Raw genomic sequence first — 26,439 nt, forward strand, 5'->3', positions numbered from 1 at the left:
CTGCGGAAACCATGCCCACTCCAAGCCCTGCCGCGCCGCTTCCCGCACACACACACCCCCTGCCGCACACACACACGCAACCCCACGCTCCATCACTCCCCCCACCGCCGCACACACACGCAACCCCACTCCCCCCGCCGCTGCACACACACACGCAACCCCACTCCCCCTGCCGCCGCACACACACACGCAACCCCACGCTCCATCACTCCCCCCACCGCCGCACACACACGCAACCCCACTCCCCCCGCCGCCGCACACACACACGCAACCCCACTCCCCCCGCCGCCGCACACATACACGCAACCCTACGCTCCATCACTCCCCCCGCTGCCGCACACACACACGCAACCCCACGCTCCATCACTCCCCTGCCCCAGTCTTACCTCCTTTTACTTCAGGCCACCTCCAAACCCTACCCCGCCCCTTCCCGCCCTGTCAAAATCTAGGAAAGACAGGAAGGAAGGAAAGAAGGAAGAAAGAGAAAGGGAGGTAAAGAAAAAGGGGGAAGGAAGGAAAGTTAGAGGAAGAAGAAAAGGAAAGAAAAGGAAAGATGGAAGGAAAGAAAAGAGAGACAGCAGAAGAGAAAAGAAAAAAGGGAATGAAGGAAGGAAAGAGGGAGTGAAGGAAGGGGGAAGATGTAGAGAAAGAGGGAGGGAAGGAAAGAGAGAAGGAAGAAAAGAGACCAGAAGAGAAAGAAAAAGGGGGAGGGAAGGAAGGAGAGAAGGAAAGAAAAAAGGGAATGAAGGAAGGAAAGAGGGAGTGAAGGAAGGGGGAAGATGTAGAGAAAGAGGGAGGGAAGGAAAGAAGGAAAGAGAGAAGGAAGAAAAGAGACCAGAAGAGAAAGAAAAAGGGGGAAGGAAGGAAGGAAAGAGATAGAGAAGGAAGAGGAGAAGGAAAGATGGGAGGGAAGGAAGGAAGGAAGGAAGGAAGGAAGGAAGGAAGGAAGGAGGGAAAGAAGGAGAGAAAGAGGGAAGGTTGGCCACAGCAACACGTGGCGGCTAAAGGTTGTTATTTCTATTATTATGATGATGCTATTGTTCCTCTGAGACCCTTTTAGGGGGAATGGGAGAGGTGCCAGGTCCCAGAGGCAATGCATTGCATTATTGTTATTGTTATGATGTTGGTGAAATAAAAGGAAATAAAAAGTGAAAGAAGGAAGCAAACAGGGAGGGAAGAAAGGCGAAGGAAGAAAGGTGGAGGGAATGAGGGAAAGAGAGAAGGATGAAACCAAGTAGTGAAAGAAGGAAAGAAAGAAAGAGGTAGAGAAGGAAGAAAGAGAAAGGGAGAGGAAAAGGGGGAAGGAATAGGTAGGGACCTCTCTTTCATAATAGTCCAGATATCTACCTCAACTTTGATAAGTTTTACTATAGGCCACAGCAACGCGTGGCAGGGCACAGCTAGTAACAACTAAAAAGCCAATCTAGTGGCCAAACGTTCACCGAGTTCTAAAATCCGTAAGTCCATTCAGCATTACCATAGTCCTTTCCAAATTCTGGTTGTCATCTTATATTGGATCTTTACTGTTTTTGCTATTTTTTTGCTGCTTTGCTTACATATAATCTTCAGTAAACTGCTTGCTGATTTTACCAAGCTGGTATGGTGTTTAAGGTCAGAGGTGTTCCTGCTTTAGTGTATAACACAACCCTCCAATTTGAGTATTATTTTAATTGCTCAATAATGACGATGGTATGTTTAAATTCTTTTATATTTTCTTTTTCCATTTACTCTAGCTATCAAAATTCCCCATGTTGAGTCCCAATTCTTCTTGAAACAGGTTGTCATGTATTTAATTCTTTTTTCCAAAATGTAATTCTATAGATGTTCAACCATTTTTTACTGTATATACTAGAGTATAAGCCGACCAGAATATAAGCCAAGGCACCTAATTTTACCACAAAAAACTGGGAAACTTATTGACTTGAGTACAAGCTGAGGATGGGAAATCCAGCAGTTACTGGTGAATTTCAAAAATAAAAATAGATACCGATAACATTACATTAATTGAGACATCAGGAGGCTAAATGTTTTTGAATATTTACCGTATTTCAAAGAAAAACAGTAAACTAGCTCTGTAAGTGTAAAAGGAGCGGTCAACAAAAGCAATATGGTATCAACAATAACTTAATAGTAATAATAATAATAATAATAATAATAATAAAACAACTTCATTTGTCTCCCGCCCTATCTCCCCATGAGAACTCAGGCTGGCTTCCAACATAGTTACAGGCAAACATTCAATGCCTTCTATAAACAATGCAGAGCTATATATAGATCTTTCACATATACATTTTTCCCCTGAAACGTTTCTATGTGCATTTCCGTCCTGCAATATTTGCAAGCCCTATATATCTATGTTTATATCTCTCTAGACATCGCGCTCTCTCTCTACATGTGTGTGTGTGCATTTCCCTCTTGCAATATTTGTAAACCCTATACATCTATATTCATATCTATGTAGATATGAATATATATATTTGTGTGTGCATTTCCCCCTGTAATATTTGCAAGCCCTATATACCTAAATTCATATATATCTAGACATCTCTCTCTACATAGATAATTATATATTCATATATATCTAGACATCTCTCTCTATATAGATAATTATATCTATGATATATAGGATTTGCAAAGACTTGGAACCTGTGAGGGGAAAATTCATATATAAAATTATTTTTGTATACACATATACATACACACACACAGATACATAGGTACCTCTATAATATATTTATCGATATCTATATCTATATAGGATTTGCAGAGACTTGCAAACATGTGAGGCGAAAATTCATATATAAAATTATTTTTATATACACATATACATACACACAGATATATAGGTACCTCTATAATATATTTATCGATATCTATATCTATATAGGATTTGCAGAGACTTGCAAACATGTGAGGGGAAAATTCATATATAAAATTATATATATATAATTACAGATAACAAAAGACATTACGGGCAGAATTAGAAGGAAGACCTTTCTTTTTCTTTTCTTTTCTTTTTTTTTTGGTTTTTGCTTCTTTTTATTTTTAAGGTCATTTTTCCTTTTTGTGACCTGGTTTTTTTTACTATTTTTTTTCTTTTTTTGTACATACTTTCTATAATTTCCTACTTTTCTATCTTCTCAAAAATTATTCACCCACTTTCCATGTAATTCTTTGTGATTTCCTACTTTTCTATCTTCTTAAAGATATTCTCCCACTTTCCATGTAATCTTATATTACTTCAATAAAATATTATTATAAAAAAAGTAAAATTATATATGCATATATATACACACACACACACATATATACATACACAGAGAGATTTACAGTTATACAGGAAGTTCTATATATTTATCGATATCGATATCGATATCTATATAGGATTTGCAGAGACTTGTAAACATGTGAGGGGAAAATTTATACAAAAATAATGTATACATTTAGATCAGTGTTTCTCAACCTGCCTAATGCCACGACCCCTTAATACAGTTCCTCATGTTGTGGTGACCCCCAACCATAACATTCTTTTGCTACTTCATAACTGTAATTTTGCTCCTGTTATGAAACATAATTTGGGAGTTGTAGTTGTTGGGATTTATGGTTCACCTACAATCAAAGAGTATTCTGAACTCTACCAACGATGGAATTGAACCAAACTTGGCATACAGAATGCCCACGACCAACAGTAAACACTGGAAGGGTTTGGTGAGCATAGACCTTGAGTTTTGGAGTTTTAGTTCACCTACAGAGAGCACTATGGACTCAAACAATGATGGATCTGGACCAAACTTGGCACGAATACTCAGTATGCTAAATGTGAACACTGGTGGAGTTTGGGGAAAATAGGCCTTGACATTTGGGAGTTGTAGTTGCTGGGATTTATAGTTCACCTACAATCAAAAAGCATTCTGAACCCCACCAATGATAGAATTGGGCCAAACCTCCCACACAGAACCCCCATGACCAACAGAAAATACTGTGTTTTCTGATGGTCTTTGGTGACCCCTCTGGCACCTCCTGGCGACCTCTTTAGGGGTCCCGACCCCCAGGTTGAGAAACACTGATTTAGATACAGATATACAGGTACATGGAAAGCTCTAGATATCTATATGTATATAGGATTTGCAAAGACCTGCAAACATATGAGTGGAAATATTTCAAAGGAACAAAAATGGACATATAAAGTTAATACATTAGATATTATTAACTTTATATTAAAAAGCCAGGAAATTGGGTGGTTTTGAAAGAGAGGCATAGAAACAAGGAGGACATGAAATATATCTCCTTTCCCTCCTTCCCTCCCTTTTGACTGGAAAAGAAAACACACTGTCAAGGGAGGTGAAGAGGAGAGAGAAATATATCATGTATTTCAAGCAATGGCCTCCAGGATTCGCTGCTTGACCAAACTATAAGATGAGGGAGGCTTTTTTAGCTCAAAAAGAGGTCAGAAAACCCGGCTTATCTTTGAGTATATACGGTAAATTCCCACTTTCTCCATCCAGCCCTGATCTGTTCCATCTGAGCGGACCCTTCACATCTCTGTCAGTGAAATGATCAACCCTTTCCCAGCACCCCAAAGCACTGGGAGGAGGCCTACTTACCTCAAAGCGCTCGTCTTCACACCGGTGGAGCTGCTCCTCATAAGGCGTCTTCTTGGAGCTGACAAAGGTCGAGTCTTCCGACCAGGAGGGGAAGGACACCCAAGTATCGTTCAGGACCTGTATTTAGTAAAAACAGCTATTCAGTACAAGGGAGGACTGTCGGCGAGGGAGCCTTCTGCATTGAACTTGCTAAAATCCGGAACCCGCCACCCCTTCTGCCCACCTCCTTGCATATGGCGGTCCGGCCGCTGCACTTGGGCTGCTGGTAAGTCTTGGGCAAGGCCCGGTAGCTGGACCCAATGCGCTTGCACGAAGCATAGTCAATCTCCCGGCACACACCATCCCCGGCTCGGTCACTGGCGGGCGAGATGAAAGAGAGCTCCTTCACCCCCAGGAAGGACTTGAACTGGGCAAAGAGTTCGGGGAACTTCCTTCATAAAGAGGAAAGACACAGCGGTTATTTATTTATTTCGTATCAAAAGCATTGCATAGATTAGTATAAAAACGATAAAAATAGTAGGAATGCAAGTGGCTAAATATTTTTTGACCAAAAATGGGCAACAGCAACGGCATTGTCTGTAGCCTCCAACAATTCTTCCTCTGTACATGAGGCAGGGCATAGTGGACAAGCATGCAGACATGGAGTTGTCTGTTCTGCTCCACAGTCACATAAGGTGTCGGATTCTTTTAGGTAGTGCCATTTTGCCAAGTTGTCTTTTGATCTGCCCGCTCCACTTCTGAGTCTGTTCAGGGACCCATTCTTGGTTTGCCCCTGGAGGAAGACCCTCGCGGGGGGGGGGGGGGATCCAGTTGGGGTTTCCGGGTTTAGCTGCCCAAAGGGATACCCTTGCTGTTGTGGGGGGGGGGGGGGGGAGGGACACCAAGAGGAGTGGTACTTCTCATAAAGCTTTTCCTTGATTTTAGTCTACTGGGAGGAGGCTGGTAGCCATGTATGGGTGGTCTTCACAGTGTTCAACCTTATTTCTCTCACATTTAGCAGCAACTTCCCATCGCACATCAGAGGGGCAATGCAAGCTAGCTTGTAGAGTTTATCAACAGGTGTAGGTTTAAGACATCCTGTGATTATTCTGCATGTTTTTTCATTCAATGCTATGTTCACCTGCGTTGCATGGGCAGACCTATGCCAAACAGGGCAGGCATACTCGGCAGTTGAGTAAGACAAGGCTAGAGCTGATGTTCTTACTGATTTTGGGTCTGCACCCCATGTGCTGCCAGTAAGTTTCCGCAGGATGTTATTGCGTGCAGCTACTTTGTGCTTGGTGTTCAAGCAGTGTTTCCTATATGCTAGTGTTCGATCTAAGGTGACACTGAGATATTTAGGGTGGAAACAGTGTTCAAGTTCTTGACCTTCCCAGGTGACTGGTGGTGAGGAACAATGACAAGGGACCAGCAGACTGTGCCTTTGGGGATACCTTCTGTTCTTGATGGGGCAACATTCTCATTCCTAAATGCTTGAGACACTTAAAAAACTAGGTAACAAAATTGGGGGGAAAAAATCTGTTCCTGGGTTGAAAGTGCTATTTCCTGTTTCAGTATGCTGGCTCCGGTCCAGCGTACCTGTCCGAACGTATCTCCTTCTACGTCCCACCTCGGAGCTTAAGATTATCTGGGGAGGCCCTGCTCTCGGCCTCACCTTTGTCTCAAACACGCTTGGCAGGGACGAGGGACAGAGCCTTCTCTGTGGTGGCCCCCCACCTGTGGAATTTGCTCCCCGGGGAAATTAGGTCATTGTCACCCCTCCTCACCTTTAGAAAAAAGGTTAAAATGTGGCTGTGGGACCAGGCCTTCGGGCAATCGGGTTAAAGGACAATTGAGAATGTTGACTATGGCTTGGAAGAGGATTTGGATATGTTAAACGGAGTATTCATTAGTAGATGGCTAGCTAAACAGCCACCAGACGGGAAATAGCTAATCAGAGTGTAAGTATACTGTTTTAATCTTTATTTATTAATGTTCATGTTAATTGTTATATTTCTTATTCCGTATTCTGTATTTTATGATGCGGCATTGAATTATTGCCAATTGTAAGCCGCCCTGAGTCCCCCTAGGGGTTGAGAAGGGCGGGGTAGAAATGTTAGAAATAAATCGAAATAAATAAATACTTAATTCCCAACTCTACGTTTCTATGATTTCAACGCTGAATGTTTGCAGGACGGCAAGCCAAAATAAATCTCTTACCCCAAAAAGGGGGTGACCAGCTGCAAAAGCTCAGAGCCCGAAACCAGCTCTTGGTTGAAGAGGGCGATGCAGCGGAGGAAGTTCTCATACACCTCTTGGCTCTTGAGGACACGCCGCACCTGCAGAGAGAAGGAGGGCTGCTGATATCATCAAAGTGGACTGAGAGGCCATGCACTTGGGCCGCCGGTTGGGAACGTGCTTGTGGTGCTTCCAAGAGGCACTGCTGGGGACCCTTCTGCTGAAACCGCCCCCAAAACCCAACCCTCCCTTCCTCCCTTCCTTTTCTTCCTTCCTTCATGTTTGGTGGCCCACCTTGTCAAAGAAAGAGAACTCCTGCAGGGTGCCGTACTTGCCCACCGGGGCCACCGAGGGGTCCTTGGTCCCGCGTAGCTTCATTTTCTTCTGTCGAGAGGCCAAAAACTTTATTTATTTTCAAAATATTTCATTTGTATTAAGTACAGTGATTCATTGTGGTTAGAATTTAATTAAATTTAGAATTTAATTAAATTTATTGAGTATATTTTAAATGAGGGAAAGGGGTACAAGCCAGCAACAGAAATGGTCATGGGGGGGCCTGTGTGGGAAGTTTTCCCCACTTCTGTCGTTTGAGGGGTTCAGAATGCTCTTTGAATGTAGGTGAACTATAAATCCCAGAAACTGCAACTCCCAAATGTCAAACTTTATTTTCCCCAAACTCCATCTGTGTTCATATTTAGCCATATGGAATATTTGTGCCAAGTTTGGTCCAGATCCATCATTGTTTGAGCCCACAGTGCTATCTGGATGTAGGTGAACTACATCTCCCAAACTCAAAGTCAGTGCCCACTAAACCTTTCCAATGTTTTATGTTGGTCATAGGAGCCATGTGCCACGTTTGGTTCAATTCCATCGTTGGTAGAGTTCAGAATGCTCTTTGATGGCAGGTGAAATATACCCAAAGATGTATTTGATTATTTTTACTGTTAGATTGTATATAATATGACATATTCTTCTATCTAAGATGTTGTAAAAAGAGGGAAGAATGTATGCTTATACATTTTGTTTGATAATTAAATACTTTGAGAAAAAAAGAATTTAATTCATTCCATGTCTGAGCTCTTAACTGAGTGGACAAAAGCACGAGGCCCAGACGCTGCTCCATTCAGTCCCAAAAGCCCTGGGCTCTCACACTCACTCCTAGCTCATAACGCTGCTCATATGGCAAAGTGAAACCTAGGCCGAGCAACGGCTCGTAACTCAAAACACTCTTACGTTGGGACGCTCTTAAGTAGAGGTTCCACTGTATACCCTCCATCTTAATTTCCTTGTCTATGTATTCTGAGGCAAAAAAGTTTATGAGCCACAAATTCACAGGCATATTGGACATCTTGGCTTGAACAATAGGCAGGTATATATTCTTCATCAAAGCTGGTGAAGAGGAAGCAGATTTGGGCCAGCTTCGGAATAGGGCTTCTGACAATGAGACCCCTGTTGTTGCAGAAATTGTGTGTTTTAATCAAGATCAAATACAAACCATTGGCAAGAGTGCTTCCCCTCCCTCCCAAAACCTACACACATCTATATAAATAAAAATGTAATGTTCGTTTGTGGGATTAACATAACTCAAAAACCACTGGACAAATCGACACCAAATTTGGACAGCATACATCTAACAACCCGATGTATGTCCTTCACTCAAAATTTTTTGATTTTGTCATGTGGGAGTTGTAGTTGCTGGAATCTATAGTTCACCTGCCATCAAAGAGCATTCTGAACTCCACCAACGATGGAATTGAACCAAACGTGGCACACGGCTCCTATGACCAACATAAAACATTGGAAAGGTTTGGTGGGCACTGACTTTGAGTTTGGGAGATGTAGTTCACCTACATCCAGATAGCACTGTGGACTCAAACAATGATGGATCTGGACCAAACTTGGCATGAATATTCCATATGGCTAATTATGAAATCAGATGGAGTTTGGGGGAAAATAGACTTTGACATTTGGGAGATGTAGTTTCTGGGATTTATAGTTCACCTACATTCAAAGAGCATTCTGAACCCCACCAACGACAGAAGTGGGGAAAACCTCCCACACAGGCCCCCCATGGCCAATAGAAAATACTTAAGGCCATCCAGTCCAACTCCTTTCACTAGGGCAAGAAAAGGTAATCAAAGCCTTCCTGACAAAGAGCCATCCAGCCATAGATATAGATAGATATATATGATTCACACACACAGATATAGTATCATAGATTTGAAAGGGACCCCTAAAGAAGGACAATGATATGTTGCATGTTCCAGGGTGGGCAAACCGAACAATCTCCACATCAACACTAACAAAGACACAGCAAGAAATACTGTTTACCCACAAGCATAAAGAAATTACATATCTTCGAAACCAACATCAGACTGGGCCACAGCAACACGTGGCAGGGGACGGCTAGTATGTATACATAAAACACATACACTTCCGAACAGTGACTATAATAACGGTTCCCCATTCCACTATCCCCCCATTCCACCCCTCCTGTTGCAGTGACCTCCTGTCATTTCAGTTGGAGATATTCATATACACCCTTGCCCTTCCTTCCCAGTAAAGAATTCACCCATTCTTCCCTCTAGCACAAGAATCATCACCTAAAATATACAAGCAAAGAGCCTAACAAAAACCAAATTGTGAAGCCTATTCTAAAATGTTTTTCCCTTCTTCCCGCAAAAATTCAGATAGTTCCCATTCCTTAACAAAGTTATTTCCTCCCTATTCATCATAGCCAATTTATCCACAGCCCTCATTCCAAAAACTTTCACTATCCATTTTAATTTTTTATGGAACTCCTTTTCCCAGCAACATAAATAGCTGGCGGCTCTTTGCTGGGAGCAACGTCTTGGATAGAGCTTAGCCGGCACCGTTGTTGATGGACTTCATGTCTGGATTTTTTGACTACATAGAATCACAGAATCCTAGAGGTGAAAGAGACCTCGTGGGCCGTCCAGTCCAAGCCCCTGCCAAGAAGCAGGAAAATCGAAATTCAAAGCACATGTTTGGATCCTGACTTGGACTATTATTGGTGAGCTCTATGTACTTGCCCCTTTGAAACAGGCTCTTGACTGTCCTCCTAACCGAACCGCTCTCTGGACTACCTGCTGTGTACAATCCTGTACTGTTTCTGACTATATGAGCTTGGAGAGTGCGCCGGTGGATTTGGACAGAAAACCCCTTCTCCAGCAGCATTCAACGGCCTCCCCTTCCTCACCTTGGAGGGTCCAGGTCCTGGGCGCAGCAACATTGGCCGGGAGCGCTTTTTGCTGTGTTCCAGGTGTCTCTCACGCTCCAAGCGGGGGGCACTGCTCGCTTCACACGGCCCGTTCCCAGTGAACTATGGAAAGAGAATTTATTTATTTACTTTATTTACTTTATTTATATACCGCTTTTCTCAGCCCTCAGGCGACTCAAAGCGGTGAACAACATCAATACAAAACATCACGATAGGGCAATTAAAAACAACTGTAACATAAAACATTAAACATCCGTATAACAATCATTAGCGCCTCAACAGTAAAATCAGAATCTAGTCTCATCATCCATTATTCCGTATTCCTATGTTCAATTACACTGTTTAATCAAATGCTTGTTCGAACAGCCAGGTCTTCACTTTCCTCCGAAACGCCAGCAGGGAGGGGGCCAATCTGATATCTGCAGGCAGGGCATTCCACAGCCAAGGGGCCACCACAGAGAAGGCCCTGTCTCTCGTTCCCGCCAAGTGCGCTTGTGATGCAGGCGGGACCGAGAGCAGGGCCTCCCCAGATGATCTTAGTGTCCTAGTTGGTTCATAGGAGGAGATGCGTTTGGAGAGGTAAGCAGGGCCAGAACCGTTTACGGCTTTATAAGCTAAAGCCAGCACTTTGAATTGTGCCCAGTAGCCAACTGGCAGCCAGTGGAGCTGGCGCAACAGAGGAGTAGTATGCTCCCTGAGTGCCGCTCCTGTTAGCAACCTGGCTGCCGAATGCTGGACGGTTTGAAGCTTCCGAGCAGTCTTCAAAGGCAACTCCACGTAGAGAGCGTTGCAGTAGTCTATATGGGATGTAACCAGAGTGTGGACTACCGTGGCCAAGTCAGACTTCTCAAGGTACGGGCGCAGCTGGCACACAAGTTTTAACTGTGCGAATGCTCCCCTGGTCACTGCTGAAACCTGGGGTTCCAGCCTCAGCGATGAGTCCAGGATCACACCCAAGCTGCGAACCTGCGCCTTCAGGGGGAGTGTGACCCCATCCAACACAGGCTGTAACCCTATGCCCTGTTCGGCCTTACGACTGACCAGGAGTACCTCTGTCTTGTCTGGATTCAATTTAAATTTGTTTGCCCTCATCCAGACTGTTACAGCGGCCAAGCACCGGTTCAGGACCTGAACAGGCTCCTTAGTAGCAGGTGGGAAGGAGTGACAGAGTTGGACATCATCTGCGTACAGATGACACCGTACCCCGAAACTCCGGATGATCTTCCCCAGCGGCTTCATGTAGATGTTAAACAACATGGGAGACAATATTGATCCCTGTGGAACCCCATAAGACAATGGTTGTGGGGCAGAACAGGTGTCCCCCAGCAACACCTTCTGAGATCGACCCTCTAGGAAGGACTGGAGCCACTGCAGAACAGTGCCTCCAAGGCCCATTCCCGCGAGGCGTCCCAGAAGGATACCATGGTCGACGGTATCGAAGGCCGCTGAGAGGTCCAGCAGAAGCAACAGGGACACACTCCCCCTGTCTAGCTCCTGGCAAAGATCATCAACGAAGGCGACCAAGACTGTTTCAGTTCCATGTCCCGGCCTAAAGCCAGACTGTGCCGAATCCAGATAATCCGTGTCTTCCAAGAATACCTGGAGTTGTGTTGCCACCACACGTTCCAGGACTTTGCCCAAAAAGGGGAGATTGGAAACTGGCCGATAGTTGTTGAATTTAGTGGGGTCCAGTGATGGTTTTTTCAACAGCGGTTTTATTATAGCTTGTTTTAAGCTCGCTGGAATGCTGCCTTCCCAAAGGGAGGCATTAACCACCACCTTTACCCACTCGACCAATCCCTCTCTGGCTTCCTTTAAAAGCCAGGATGGGCAGGGGTCTAGGATGCATGTGGTAGGCCTCATTCTTCTAAGTATCTTGTCCACATCAAGAACAGTGGAGTCATCAGAGAGAGAGGCTTCTCCTCCTCTCCAGCAAGACCTTTCCAGGTCAGCCTCCAAAAACGGGAACCTCTGGCCTTGTGTGTAGCCTGCTCTCGTGCATGACAGAAAGGGCAGCCCTGTTACTACTGAAGAAAAGTGTATAGACACTCCCAAAGTCTTCTGGGAGACTCAAGGAAGTTTGGCTTATGCAGGAATGCAGAAGCACATGTGGTTTCTCCAAATATCAAGGATGTTTCCAGTATTTTATATAATGTTTGATGATGATGTGTCAAGTCAAAACTTTATTGCACCCCAAAGACCAAATTGGCTCAGTGGTTAAAAGGTGAACAACTGCAAACACTAATAAACTGATAAAACTAATTAAATGCAGGATGACGTGCAATGCAAGATATCCAACAGTGGTTCCCAACCTGAGGTCTGTGAACCACTAGTAGTCCGCAAGAACCACTTCCTCCACCATTGTAATGAGAGCGACTGGTCTCGCGAAACCCTCTTATAGTGCCAAGGCTTATTAAATATGGGTTTTCTATGGGTGAGCAGATGGTGACTACTGGATGGCGTATGTTCTTTATCAAAAACTAGAGCTGATGTGGTCTGTCCAAAGCAATTTTCTGAATCGGCATCCCAAATAACCAAACCAAATCTAAACTTGACCAAAAACTGATTCATAACCTTTTGGTAATAAGGTTAGAGAGTGGTCCCTGGTCAAAAAAAGGCTGATCTGGCCGGGGTGGTCCATGCCTTGGTCACCTCTAGATTGGATTACTGTAATGCGCTCTACGTGGGGCTGCCCTTGAAAACGGCTCGGAAATTTCAGCTAGTCCAGCGGGTGGCAGCCAGTATGTTAACTGGTGCTCCTTACAGAGAGAGGTCAACCTTCCTGTTCAAGGAGCTCAATTGGCTGCCGTTCATTTTCCGATCCCAATTCAAGGTGCAGGCGCTCACCTACAAAGCCCTAAACGGTTTGGGACCTGCCTACCTGCGTGACCGCATCTCTGTTTACAAACCCGTACACTCCCTTTGATCATCTGGAGAGGCCCTGCTCACAATCCCACCTGCGTCGCATGCACATTTGGTGGGGACGAGGGACAGGGCCTTCTCTGTGGTGGCCCCCCCGACTCTGGAACTCTCTCCCCAAGGACATCAGACAAGCCCCAACGTTGGCTGTCTTTAGGAAGAGCCTGAAGACCTGGCTGTTCCAGTGTGCCTTCCCAGAATAGGAAACTCCTGGTTTCAAATCCCAATTGCACTTTGCTAGAGACTCAGGATTATCTGCACATTGCACCTACCTCCATATACCTCTACATATTACCTGTCAAGTTCAGCATTTTAAATTTTGTCCATTACATTTGGCCCAGCCTTTGGTTTTAATTGTGTCACGGTGTCATTGTCTTACTGTTTTATTGTTTTGCTTGATGTTTTATTATTTGCTTATGAGTTTATTGTGTATTGTAGGCCTTGGCCTTTGTAAGCCGCATTGAGTCCTACGGGAGATTTTGCGGGGTATAAATAAAGTTAATAATAATAATAATAATAATAATAATAATAATAACCATCGTGGAGATTAAGATCCTCCGGGGAGGCCCTGCTTTCCGTCCCGCCATTGTCAGAGGCACGATTGGTGGGGACGAGAGACAGGGCCTTCTCGGTGATTGCTCCCCAGCTATGGAACTCCCTTCCTGGTGAGATCAGGTCGGCCCCCTCCCTCCTGTCCTTTAGAAGGATGGTAAAAACTTGGCAGTGGGACCAAGCTTTCGGGCCAGGGCAATAAAGCGGCAATAGGACAGATGACCAGGCCAATTAAATATGACATGGATGACTAGGACGGTTTTAAATTGTGTATTTTAATATTTTGATAAATGTTTTTTAATGTTTATGTATTGTATGTGAATCTGTGTCCCGGCATTGAATGTTTGCCGTGTATATGCTGTGCTCCGCCCTGAGTCCCCTTCGTGGTGAGAAGGGTGGAATATAAATGTTTTAAATCAATCAATAAATAAATATGTCCAATGTTCGCAGACACAGGTTCGCAGCTTGGGTGTTGGGTGTTGGGTGCCCCAGGTCTCAGCGGTGACCAGGGGAGCATTTGCACAGCTCAGGCTCGTGCACCAGCTGCGCCCGTACCTTGGGAAGTCTGACTTGGCCACGGTAGTCCACGCTCTTGTCACATCCCGCCTAGACTACTGCAACGCTCTCTACATGGGGCTGCCCCTGAAGACGGCCCGGAAGCTGCAATTAGTCCAACGCGCGGCAGCCATGATTCTAACAGGAGCGGAGCGCAGGGAGCACACAACCCCCCTGCTGCACCAGCTCCACTGGCTGCCGATTTGCTACCGGGCCCAATTGGTATTGGCCTATAAAGCCCTAAACGGTTCCGGCCCAAGATACCTATCTGACCGCATCTCGGCCTATGAACCCACCCGGACTTTGAGATCTTCCGGGGAGGCCCTGCTCTCGATCCCGCCAGCCTCTCAAGCACGGTTGGCGGGGACGAGAGATAGGGCCTTCTCGGTGGTGGCTCCTCGGCTGTGGAACGCCCTTCCTGTAGACGTTAGGCTGGCACCATCTCTCATGACATTCCGTAGAAAGTTGAAGACCTGGATGTTTGTGCAGGCGTTTGAGTAATTCAGTGCAATCTGGCAATTGAACATAGGAATGGAACAATGGACGACGAATTTGGATCACGCTTGGATGATGAGGCGATCGGGGATGGGATTTGTAATAATTGTGTATTGATGATTGCTTATTAGTTATTAGTGGAAATGTGTAAATTAACTGTCATTGTGTATTAATTATTGCTGTTTTTATTGTCTTTGCTGTTTGGAAACTGCTGTGAGTCGCCCTCGGGCTTGAGATACAGCGGTATACAAGAATAGTAAATAAATAAATAAATAAATAAATAAATAAATAGATAAATAAATGTCCTTCTTTGTGTAAAAGTTCTGATATACCCTTTCTCTTATTGGAAAATTACAATAGTTGGAAGAGACCTACCAAGGACCTCTTGGCCTCGGGTAGGAACTGCCCAAACTCAGAGAGCAGGTCCTCCTGGCCCCGGAAAAGGCTGGCCACCTCGGTGAAGACCTCCTCTTCCGACATTCCTCGACACGGGCGCCCTTTGCTGCTCAGCTGCTCCTTCTGGGGAAAGGAAAGAAGAGGGAGAAGTGGGAGAGGAGGCTCAGCTCAGGGGGAAGTCAGAGGCAGAGCCCTGGCCCAGTCTTCCCATTTGCCACCCATTTGTTTACCTGATAGGTGTGAAGGATCTCCAAGAAGGAACGGTAGATCTCAGGGTGGTTGAGGAAGCGAGTCTTGATCTTGTTCACATAGCTGATGCCATTGTTGTTTTTAGAAGACATTTTTAAATTGTGTAAAGAATGCAAAAGAAAGAAGGGGGAAAGAATCAAATACACATAATACAGATGTGTCAACAACAACAACAACAACAACAACTTAATTTTTATACCCCACCTCCATCTCCCCGAAGGGACTTAAGAATTAAGGAAACACAACAGAAAATTTGTCAAAACGATATCGAACCCCACATCAACTAGCCCATATGACAAAAAGTACATTAAAGCTATTTTGGCATCGATGTGGGAAAATGGCTTTCCTCTCCAGTCCTTTGTGAGTAACTCTTTCCCCCACTTCCATGATTTCGCTAGTGTTAGTCTCGCAGCCACAAAAGTGTATTGGCAAATGTCTATGTCATCTTGACTCGTTCTTCCACAAAATGAACCAACCTGATGGCATTGTTGAACTCCACCGAGTCCGACTCCAGTGGGACCTGCAGCCGATCCTCCTTGTACTGTGGGGGTGGGGGCAGTGGTGGGTGCGCATGGTGGTGGTGGTGGTGTTGGTGGCGCAGGTCCTCCGGCCCATCCCCATGGTTGTGGGCATTCTCTGGGCAGTAATGGAGCACCAGGCCACTGCCGGAGAGCGGACTGTGGACTGGGTCGAGGGACACCTACAAGGAAGAAACAAAGGAGCCCAGTTTGGGTTACCCTTCTCCAAACCCCTGGCCAAAGCAGCTAGCTGATTCCCACAGGAAACAAACATTCCTCTTCCATTACAGGTTCCACCATTCTCCAGTCAAAACAGCTTCCGGGTTGCTGTGAGTTTTCCGGACTGTCTGGCCATGTTCCAGAAGCATTCCCTCATGATGTTTCACCTGCATCTATGACAGGCAGAGGTTGTGAGATCTGTTGGAAACTAGGCAAGTGGGGTTTATAATAACAATAACAACAACCATAGGTTGCTTACCTGTAACCGTACTTTCCCAAGTGGTCACCAGTGAATTTGCACATATGGTAGTTTCTACGCTTGAGCAGACAGTTTCAGAAACTTCTAGACGGGGCGGCTCAACCCATTACGCAAAGTAAGCATTTGCAGTATAGTTGATTTTGCCCAGGGGCGCTCTTGAGGCGCTCTTGGGGGAAAATACACCTTGACATATGCAAGTTGTAGTTACTGGGATGTATAGTTCACCTACAAAGAGCATTCTGAACTCCACCAATGATGGAACTGAACCAAATATGGCACACAGAACTCCCATGACGAACAGAAAATATATATCAGTGATTGGTTGGGTGGGGGGAGCCAAAATACTGTTTGCTTACTGCTGAAAATTACCTAGGGGCGCCTCTGCTTCTAGATCAGTGGTTCTCAACCTGGGGTCCCCAGATGTCTTTAGCCTTCAACTCCCAGAATTCCTAACAGTTGTTAAACTGGCTGGGATTTCTGGGAGTTGTAGGCCAAAAACATCTGGAGACCCCAGGTTGAGAACCACTGTTCTAGATAAGATTTGAAAACTTTTCTGGTGGTTAGCCCCACCCACTCTCCCCTTTTGAGTATAAGTAGCTGGTGGGCGGGGCCAGCACCTCAGTTCTCTTCATCCGCCGCTAATGGCAGCAGCTTGAGAACCTCCTCGTTTCTGACTAGCAATGGACTGCCGTTTTTCGGTTTTTTGACTTGGATTACTCTGACCGATTGCCTCTTGATCTCCTTTGTCCCCAGCATAGAATGCCGTGTCTAGTAATCATTAGTTGATGCCTAGCTAAGCAGCCACCAGACAGGCAATAGCTATTCAGAGTGTAAGTATACGGTTTTAATTTGTATTTATTAATGTTCATGTTTAACTGTTATATTTGTTATTCTGTATTTTATGATGCGGCATTGAATTATTGCCAACTGTAAGCTGCCCTGAGTCCCTCCAGGGGTTGAGAAGGGCAGGGTAAAAATGTTCAAAATAAATAAATAAAAATAATTTTTAAAAAAACGAGGAGGAAAGTATTGCAAAAATGGTATTGCACACCCTGCCAATTAGCATACTACTATAAAGAGGGGAGTAGTCAGTGCTGGCATGGATGCCACCAGAAAGGGCATTTTATGCACATGATGTGGGAATGTGAATATGTACAAGATTTTTGGCAGACTATACAAAATGTGTCAAATCAAATACTAGGAAATGAGTGGGTCATAACAAAGGAATTAGCGGTATTAGGGAAAAGAGAGGAAATGGGAAATAAAAGGGAAATAAAAGAAGCAATAATTGAAGGTGCACAAGCAGTAACAGTATTAGGGTGGAAAGATAAATCAAAATGGACAATAAATAAATGGTACCATTTTATGGTGGAGCAAATGGAATTTGAAATTATGAATGTGAAATTAAATGATTTAAAAATCAATGAAAATCGAATGAAGGAAGATAGATGGACAAGGGTAATGAACTATATTATGAATCATTCCGGAGATCAGGTCATAAGAAATAAGATACAAATGCTATATAGCATACAGGATGGAAATGCATAAAGATAAAGAAATAATGACTGTCTCAAAAAGAAAAGAATATGTGAAAGATAATAATCCTCATGTTGGTGGTGGGAATTGTAAATGTTTTGTGTGTGCAAGGTATGTATTTTCTGTATTGTAAAAATAAAAAGTCGGGGGGGGGGGGAATAAAAAATAAATAAATAAATAGAACCCCCAGCCTGACAAGTCGAGGCCACAGCACCACTCCCTATTCTTCCTCATCTGAGGGGTAAAGGACCGGCAAATAGAGCAGGGCTGGGATAAATTACTCTCCCTCAGTCACAAAGGGCATAGGGTATGGCCATCATTGTCTGGGAAATTATTAGGACAAGCGGTACAGCGCTTAATCCTGTAGAGGCCGACAGAGAATATTCAAACTGATAGTAGAGTCAAGCAGTCCAGGTCAAATCAGCAAACAGTCCAACGAAAGAGATCAAGAGACAATAGGTACTGCCCGTCTGGTGGCTGTTTAGCTTGCTTGATTACTACACATGGCATTCTATGTCTGCTGGGGACAAAGGAGATCAAGAAACAATAGGTCAGAGGAATCCGAGTCAAAAAACTGAAAAAGGGCAGTCCATAGCTAGTCAGAAACGAGGAGGTTCTCAAACTGCTGCAATTAGCGGCGGATGAAGAGAACTGAGGTGCTAGCCCCACCCACCAGCTACTTATACTCACAAGGGAAGAGTGGGCGGGGCTAACTGCCAGAAAAGTTTTCAAATCTATCTAGAAGGTTCCGAAGCTGTCTGCTCAGGCGGAGAAACTACCATATGTGCGATTCAGTTGACCACGATGGGAAACACTTTATTTTTATTCTGCCCTCTCTCCCCAAGGGGACTCAGGGCGGATCGCAGTACACATACAAAGAAAACATTCAGTGCCGTTTTGGATAGACAGGGCAGAGACAGAACAGAAAGGAGGTATGATGTTGACATTCAGCTTTTTGGCGCCTTGAAGGTTGTGCTCAAATCCAGCCACAGGGGGTGCTGTCACTCCATCCTCTATGACGAAGAGCCATCAGGACTTCCTCTTTCATTTTGGTTGCTAGGCATTTTCTGAACTTTTTCTTTATGGTGTCGTAAAATACCTCCCCCACTTGTTTTAGCGCTATCTACCAATTGCCCCCGGTGGTGCAGTGGGTTAAAGCACCGAGCTACTGAGCTTGTTGATCGAAAGGTCGCAGGTTCGATTCCGGGGAGCGGCGTGAGCTTCCGCTGTCAGCCCTAGCTTCTGCCAACCTAGCAGTTCGAAAACATGCAAATGTGAGTAGATCAATAGGTACCGCTCCGGCGGGAAGGTAACGGCGCTCCATGCAGTCATGCCGGCCACATGACCTTGGAGGTGTCTACGGACAATGCTGGCTCTTCGGCTTAGAAATGGAGATGAGCACCACACCCCAGAGTCAGACATGACTGGACTTAATGTCAGGGGACTACCTTTACCTTTACCCTTACCAATTGCTCTACTTACAGTACAAGCTTTTTTCGAACTGCTTAGGTCAACAGTGAGCTGGGCTGACAGTCAGGAATTCACGCCTACCCAGGGCTTCGATCTGGCTACCTTTCGGTTGGTAGATCTCATCATTCCTGGTGATTTACCAGCTGTGTTAAAGCCTGAATGATGCCCAGGGTGGGAGAAAGTACTCTTGTCTGTTTGAGGAAAGTATGAATGTTGTAATTGGTCATCTTGGTCACGCTGTGTCCAGGTTGGACACAAATCAAGGAATATGAAAGGCACTGCAGACTAATCCAACCAGAGAAGTCGGCTATAGAAGAGCACCTGATGAACCAACTTAGACACAGCATATTATTGGAGGACACAGAAAATGCTGGGCCACTCTGACAACTACCATGTCAGACTACACAGAGAAGCCATTGAAATCCACAAGCAGGTGGACAGTTTCAACAGAAAGGAGGAAACCATGAAAATGAACAAAATCTGGCTACCAGTATTAACAAAAACTCTACAATCAGGACAGTAAATAAAGAACAACACCAAAAAGCAGGGGAATTCTAGACAAGAATCAATCAGGGCCAGCTAACACCTCCCAACAAAGGATTCCGCCAGGTAGGAAGCAGCCAGGCTTTGAGGCCAAAAGGGCATTAAATGCTAATCAAGGTGGCCAATTGCAGCATTCACACTGGCCTCAAGCAGACAAGAGTTGTTTCTCCTACTCTGGACATCATTCCACAGATATATAAAAACCACTTGCCTCGTTTCCAACATTTGAGGATGCCAGCCATTTGATGTGGACAAAACATCAGGAGAGAATGCTTCTGGAACATGGCCAGACAGCCCAGAAAACTCACATAAGCCCAGTGATTCTGGCCATGAAAGCCTTTGATAATACACAGAACAGCTGGGAGAATCTAACCCAAAAAGTAAAACATTTCCACCTTCTGTCCTGCAAAAACCAGATATAAGAATTGTGCTGAACCCTTGGCAAGGCTTCCTGTGCTTAATACCTGAGCACCCAGAGGCGCCTGAATGTTCAGCTTCCCATTCTTTGGGATCTCGATGCGGTAACCCAGCGGCAGGAAAGCGTTGAAGCCGATGATGAGGTCGGGGTGTTCGTGGAAAAGCTGAGAGACGCGGCGGATGACGCCCGGGGTGTCAATGCTGTGGACGAGAGAGAACCAAAGGGAGATGAGAGCACAGTGGGAGAGGCTCTCAAAAAGCTGGAACCCCCCCCCCCCCGAAGGGAATAATTGTATTGTCATTGTACAGCGTACACAATGCCATCCCTAATGCAAATTATATATATACAAATTACAGAACAAAGCACACATACCCCTTCCATAAACTGATCGCATGTCCTCTTACGAACCAGACTGGGCACTGCGGTCATCGGAGGAGGCCCTGCTCTCGGTCCCACTCCGATCCCAAGCACGGCTGGTGGGAACGAGAGAGAGGGCCTTCTCCTTGGCCCCCTCCCTCCTCTCCTTTAAAAAACAACCGAAGACATACTTTTGCTCACTAGCATATGGAGAAGAGGACGAATAGATGGTTGAGAGATCACTGCCAGGCCTCTGATTGAGAACTATTTGTATTTGGGCTTTCCTGATCCACACCAGCCCAATGACCACATTTGACTACATCATCATCATCATCATCATCATCATCATCATCATCATTATTATTATTATTATTATTATTTACTATACTTGTATACCGCCTTTCTCAGCCTTATCGGCAACTCAAGGCGGTTTACAAGTCAGTACACATAACAACAAAATACAAATTAAACATTAAAACAGTATAAAATCACAATAAAACAATAAAAACCAACATCATTATCATCAGCGTGTCCTAGTTAAATAACATTGTCCAAGTTCCACTGTCGAGTGATTCCATTTCCTATTTCAGTTACTCTGCATTTGTAAATGCTTGCTGATATAACCATGTCTTCACTTGTCTCCGAAACGAGTGAGGGAGCCGATCTAATCTCCTTAGGGAGGGCGTTCCATAGCTGAGGGGCCACCACAGATAAGACCCTGTCTCTCGTCCCCGCCAAACTTACTTGTGATGAGGGCGGGATCGAGAGCAGGGCCTCCCCGGACGATCTTAAAGTCCTAGATTTATTTATTTATTTATTTATTTGCTGCATTTGTTAACCGCCGCTCTCAGCCCTAGGGCGACTCGCGGCGGTGTACAACATATAAAAAACACATTTTACAATAACTACAACGACAAAAAACAACATATCACTAATACACTATCATCTAATTACACTAAAATAATCCGCTTCGTCTTATCATAGAATCATAACCAATCTCGTAGTCTATATTCCGTTCCAGTTGTCATTTCCAGTGGTTCATAAGGGGAGATGCTTTCGGACAGGTAAATTGGGCCAGAACCGTTTAGGGCAGGGGTCCTCAAACTACGGCCTGGGGGCCGAATACGGCCCTCCAAGGTCATATACCTGGCCCTTGCTCAGGGTCAACGTAAGTCTGAAACAACTTGAAAGCACACAACAACAACAACAACAACAACAACAATCCTATCTCATCAGCCAAAAGCAGGCCCACACTTCCCAATGAAATACTAATAAGTTTATATTTGTTAAAATTGTTCTTCATTTTAATTATTGTATTGTTCTAAAGTGGTTTTTTGCACTACAAATAAGATACATGCACTGTGCATAGGAATTCATTCATTTTTTTTTTCAAATTATAATCCGGCCCTCCAACTATGACCTGGCCCTCTGTGTAAAAAGGTTGTGGACCCCTGGTTTAGGGCTTTATAGGCTAAAGCCAGCACTTTGAATTGTGCCCAGTAGCAGACTGGCAGCCAGTGGAGCTGGCACAGAAGAGGAGTTGTATGCTCCATGAGCGCCGCTCCTGTTAACAATCTGGCTGCCGTCCGTTGGACCATTTGAAGCTTATGGACAGTCTTCAAAGGCAACCCCATGTAAAGCGCATTGCAGTAGTCTATACAGGATGTAAACAGAGCATGGACTACCGTGGCCAAGTCAGGCTTCCCAAAGTACATAACCATCCCACACCGTTTTGTGAACCCTTACTGGATGTTGTACACTAATGTGAATGTTTAGATTTATGCTATTATAGAATTTTGTCTGATTACGTGTAGTGTAATTTATTGATGTCAGGTTAAATTTACTGATGTTAGGTCTTAATTTGATGTTAGGCTTTAATGTTACTTTATATGTGGGGGTTTTCTGGGATTTTATGTTAGTATCATGTGTTTTATGTAGGCATTGAATGTTTGCCATTGTTATGCTGGAATCCGCTGAGTCCCCTCGGGAAGAGAGGACAGAATACAAATTAAGTTTTATTACTTACTAACCATCTCCTGCCACATGTTGCTGTGGCCCAGTATGTGTATATGTGTTTTGTGTGTGCATATATGTGTATATGTGTGTGTATATATTTTTGTATATGTGTGTTTGTATATATATACTAGCCGTCCCGCCACGCGTTGCTGTGGCCCAGTCTGTGTATATGTGTTTTGTGTGTGTATATATTCGTGTATATATGTGTGTGCATAAATGTGGTTTTGTGCATGTGTTGTAATGTAATTTTTGTTTTTTGGCTTTTCAAGTCTCTTCTGCTGTGTTTTTCAGTGTTTTTATGAGTGATGGTCACTCGTTGGCCTGATAGGTGTCTTGTGTCCAAATTTGGTGTCAAGTCATCCAGTGGTTTTTGAGTTATGTTAATCCCACAAATGAACATTACATTTTTATTTATATAGATATATGGGTTTGCACATGCACTGTGGGGGCTGAGAGGAGAAGCAGGGGCTTTTGTTCAAGCCAACAGCAAGAGCCTGGAGAAAGTGGGGCCCTTGGTAAATCCATGGAAGATACTCCCAATGAAAACAGAGAAAAGGAGAAAAATACTAACAATGGATATGGAAGAGACAAGGCAAAGAGGAAGACTGGGAGACATCAACAACCCCCCCCCCCCCCACACACACACACACCTCTTTTCCTCTTCCCTCTTTCCATCCCCAGGATTCCCGGAAACCCTAGTAGCACCCCCCCCCCCCCAGTAGTAACCCCTGCGATTTGCCTTCACTCCTTCCACTATTTCTTCCGATTGTTACCTATATGTATATGTATTGAAAAGCCTTAATAAAAAATTAAAAAACAACAATGGGCGCTGACAAAATCACCACCTGTCAGCTGCAGAAGGCCACCCTACTTGGATCTACACGCATTATTTGCCCATACATCACACAGTCCTAGACATATGGGACATGTGATCCAATACAAAAGCCAGCAGAGTGATCTTGTTTGCTGTGTGCTCATCTTGTGGTGTATCAATGCAATTAAGGCCAGGATCGAAAAATCAGCTGATGACCCAAAATGCAGACTGTGCAAGGAAGCTGATCATATCCTCAGCTGCTGCAAGAAAATCGCACAGGCAGACTACAAACAAAGGCACGACTCTGGCCCAAAGGATTCACTGGAACTTATGTCAAAAGTACCACCTACCACCAGTAAAGAATTGGTGGGATCATCATGAACACGCAAAATGAACACACAAAAATACTGTGGGACTTTCGAATCCAGACTGACAAAAGTTTTGGAACACAATACACCCGACATCACAACTGTGGAAAAGAAAAAAGTTCAGATTATTGATGTCGCCATACCGGGTGACAGCCGAATTGAGGAAAAACGACAGGAAAAACTCAGCCATTATCAGGACCACAAAATCAAACTGCAAAGGCTCTGGCATAAACCAGTACAGGTGGTCCCAGTAGTCATCGGCACACTGGGTGCCGTGCCAAATGATCTCAGCCGGCATTTGGAAACAATAAACATTGACAAAATCACAATCTGTCAACTGCAAAAGGCCACCTTACTTTGATCTACACGCATCATTCGAAAATACATCACACAGTCCTAGACACTTGGGAAGTGTTCGCCTTGTGATTTTGTGATACGAAATCCAGCATATAGATCTCGTTCGCTGTGACACATTGTGGTTTTGTGTCAGAATAATAATAATAATAATAATAATAATAATAATAATAATGGACAGTTTCTGTCAAAAATTGAGAGCCAAATTGACAAAGAAAAAACATTGCTGTGCCTCACAAATGGGACTCTGAAAAAGGAGACAGGGGGCCTGATTCTGGCAGCCCAAAACAAGCCATTCGAACCAATGCCATCAAAGCCAGAATTGAAAAGTCGACAACAGATCCCAAGTGTTGACTCTGCAAGGAAGCAGATGAAACAATAGATCACATCCTGAACTGCTGCAAGAAGATTGCGCAGACAGATTACAAGCAGAGGCACAACACCGTTGCTCAGATGATTCACTGGAACTTGTGCCACAAATACCATCTGCCTGCAACAAAGAACTGGTCGGATCACAAGCCGGAAAGAGTTACAGAGAATGAACACGCCAAACTCCTCTGGGACTTACGGATTCAGACAAACAGAGTTCTGGAACATAATACTCCTGACCTTACAACCGTGGTAAAAAACAAAGTATGGATTGTCAATGTCGCAATCCCAGGTGACAGCAGGATTGCAGAGAAACAACTGGAAAAGCTGACATGATATGAGGATTTAAAGATCGAACTGCAGACTCTGGCACAAGCCAGTCAAGGTGGTCCCAGTGGTGATCGGCACACTGGGTGCAGTGCCTAAAGACCTTGGCCAGCACTTAAACACAATCGGCGCTGACAAAATTACCACCTGCCAGCTGCAGAAGGCCACCTTACTGGGATTTGCACGCATCATTCGCCGATACATCACACAGTCCTAGACACTTGGGAAATGTCCAACGTGCGATCCAATTCAACAGCCAGCAGAGTGTCTGTTGTGGACTCATCTTGTGTTTCAAATAATAATAATAATAATAATAATAATAATAATAATAATAATAGTAGTAATAATAATATCTCATTGAGTCTACCTCTGGCTCTTGAACTCCTTCATGATCTCCAAGAAGCCATTGTAGGTGGCCGGGTCACTCCCAAAGCGGATCTTCACCTGGTCCAGGTAGGAGAGGGCATCTTCCACCTAGAGGAGAGAGCGGAGAGGGTTTTGATTGTGGAGGAACAACACTGAGAAAGAAGCACAAACACTGGATGAGGGGAGATCTAGGAGGGAAAGGGGCTTTAAATGGCTCCCCCGTTTCCTAGCCTCAACTCAGAGCTGGATAGTGCTTTTCCCGCATGGAGGCAGATTGGGGTTGGACTAGACGGCCAATGTGGTCTCTTCCAACTCTATGATTCTAAGCCTTCCTTCCAGTGATTGTGACAGCCTACTAAATCCCACTGAACCATGTGGCTGGAGAGCAAGCAACGTCTGTTGAACAAGTGTAAAGGGTGCAATGAGCAAGCTTGGAAGTAGCCTGGTTTTTGTTCCCTTCGCATTGTTTATTGCCTGGAGGCCTCCTTGGCCTGGCTGGCATTCATTAATTCAGTGTTTCTCAACCTTCCTAATGTCGCGACCACTGAGTACAGTTCCTCATGTCGTGTTGAACCCCAACCATAACATAATTTTCGTTGCTAATTCATAACTTTCATTTTGCTACTGTTATGAATCGTAATGTAAATATCTGATATGCAGGACGGGTTTGGATTCCAAGGACCAAATTTGGCACAAATACCACATACGCCTATATATGAATAATGGTGGGATGGGGAGGTTGAGTTTGTCATTTGGGAGTTGTCGTTGCTGGGATTTATAGTTCACCTACAATCAAAGAGCATTCCGGACTCCATCAATGATGGAATGGAACCAAACTTGGCACCCAGAACACCCATGACGAACAGAAAATACTGGAAGGGTTTGGTGGGCATTGACCTTGAGTTTTGGAGTTGTAGTTCACCTACATCCAGAGAGCCCTGTGGACTCAAACAATGCTGCATCTGGACCAAACTTGGCACGAATACTCAATATGCCCAAATGTGAACACTGGTGGAGTTTGTGGAAAAAGACCTTGACATTGGGGAGTTGTAGTTGCTGGGATTTATAGTTAACCTACAATCAAAGAGCATTCTGAACTCTGCAAACGATGGAATTGAACCAAACTTGGCACACAGAACTCCCATGACCAACAGAAAATACTGGAAGGGTGTGGTGGGTATTGACCTTGAATTTTGGAGTTGTAGTTTACCTACATCCAGAGAGCACTGTGGACTCAAACAATGATGGATCTGGTCCAAACTTGGCATGAATCCTCA

General features: G+C 44.5%; 1 protein-coding gene across 2 annotated transcripts in view; it reads right to left on the reverse strand.

Annotated features, from left to right (window-relative positions):
• SIN3B (SIN3 transcription regulator family member B) overlaps positions 1-26,439 on the reverse strand; it is a 60,984-nt gene that overhangs the window by 25,394 nt on the left and 9,151 nt on the right. The window contains exons 2-11 of one of the 2 annotated variants that reach the window (XM_067473559.1): positions 25,164-25,270; positions 20,238-20,391; positions 15,705-15,928; positions 15,210-15,291; positions 14,959-15,102; positions 10,042-10,164; positions 7,116-7,202; positions 6,804-6,922; positions 4,828-5,035; positions 4,605-4,721 (exon numbers count right to left, since the gene is read on the reverse strand). In XM_067473559.1, the coding sequence (XP_067329660.1) occupies positions 4,605-4,721; positions 4,828-5,035; positions 6,804-6,922; positions 7,116-7,202; positions 10,042-10,164; positions 14,959-15,102; positions 15,210-15,291; positions 15,705-15,928; positions 20,238-20,391; positions 25,164-25,270 (1,365 nt within the window). Of the gene's footprint in view, positions 1-4,604; positions 4,722-4,827; positions 5,036-6,803; positions 6,923-7,115; positions 7,206-10,041; positions 10,165-14,958; positions 15,103-15,209; positions 15,292-15,704; positions 15,929-20,237; positions 20,392-25,163; positions 25,271-26,439 lie in introns of both variants that reach the window. The other variant, XM_067473558.1, reaches the window with a different exon arrangement.

The sequence above is a fragment of the Anolis sagrei genome, chromosome X (assembly GCF_037176765.1).
Source record: "Anolis sagrei isolate rAnoSag1 chromosome X, rAnoSag1.mat, whole genome shotgun sequence".
NCBI classification, from domain to species: Eukaryota; Metazoa; Chordata; class Lepidosauria; order Squamata; family Dactyloidae; genus Anolis; species Anolis sagrei.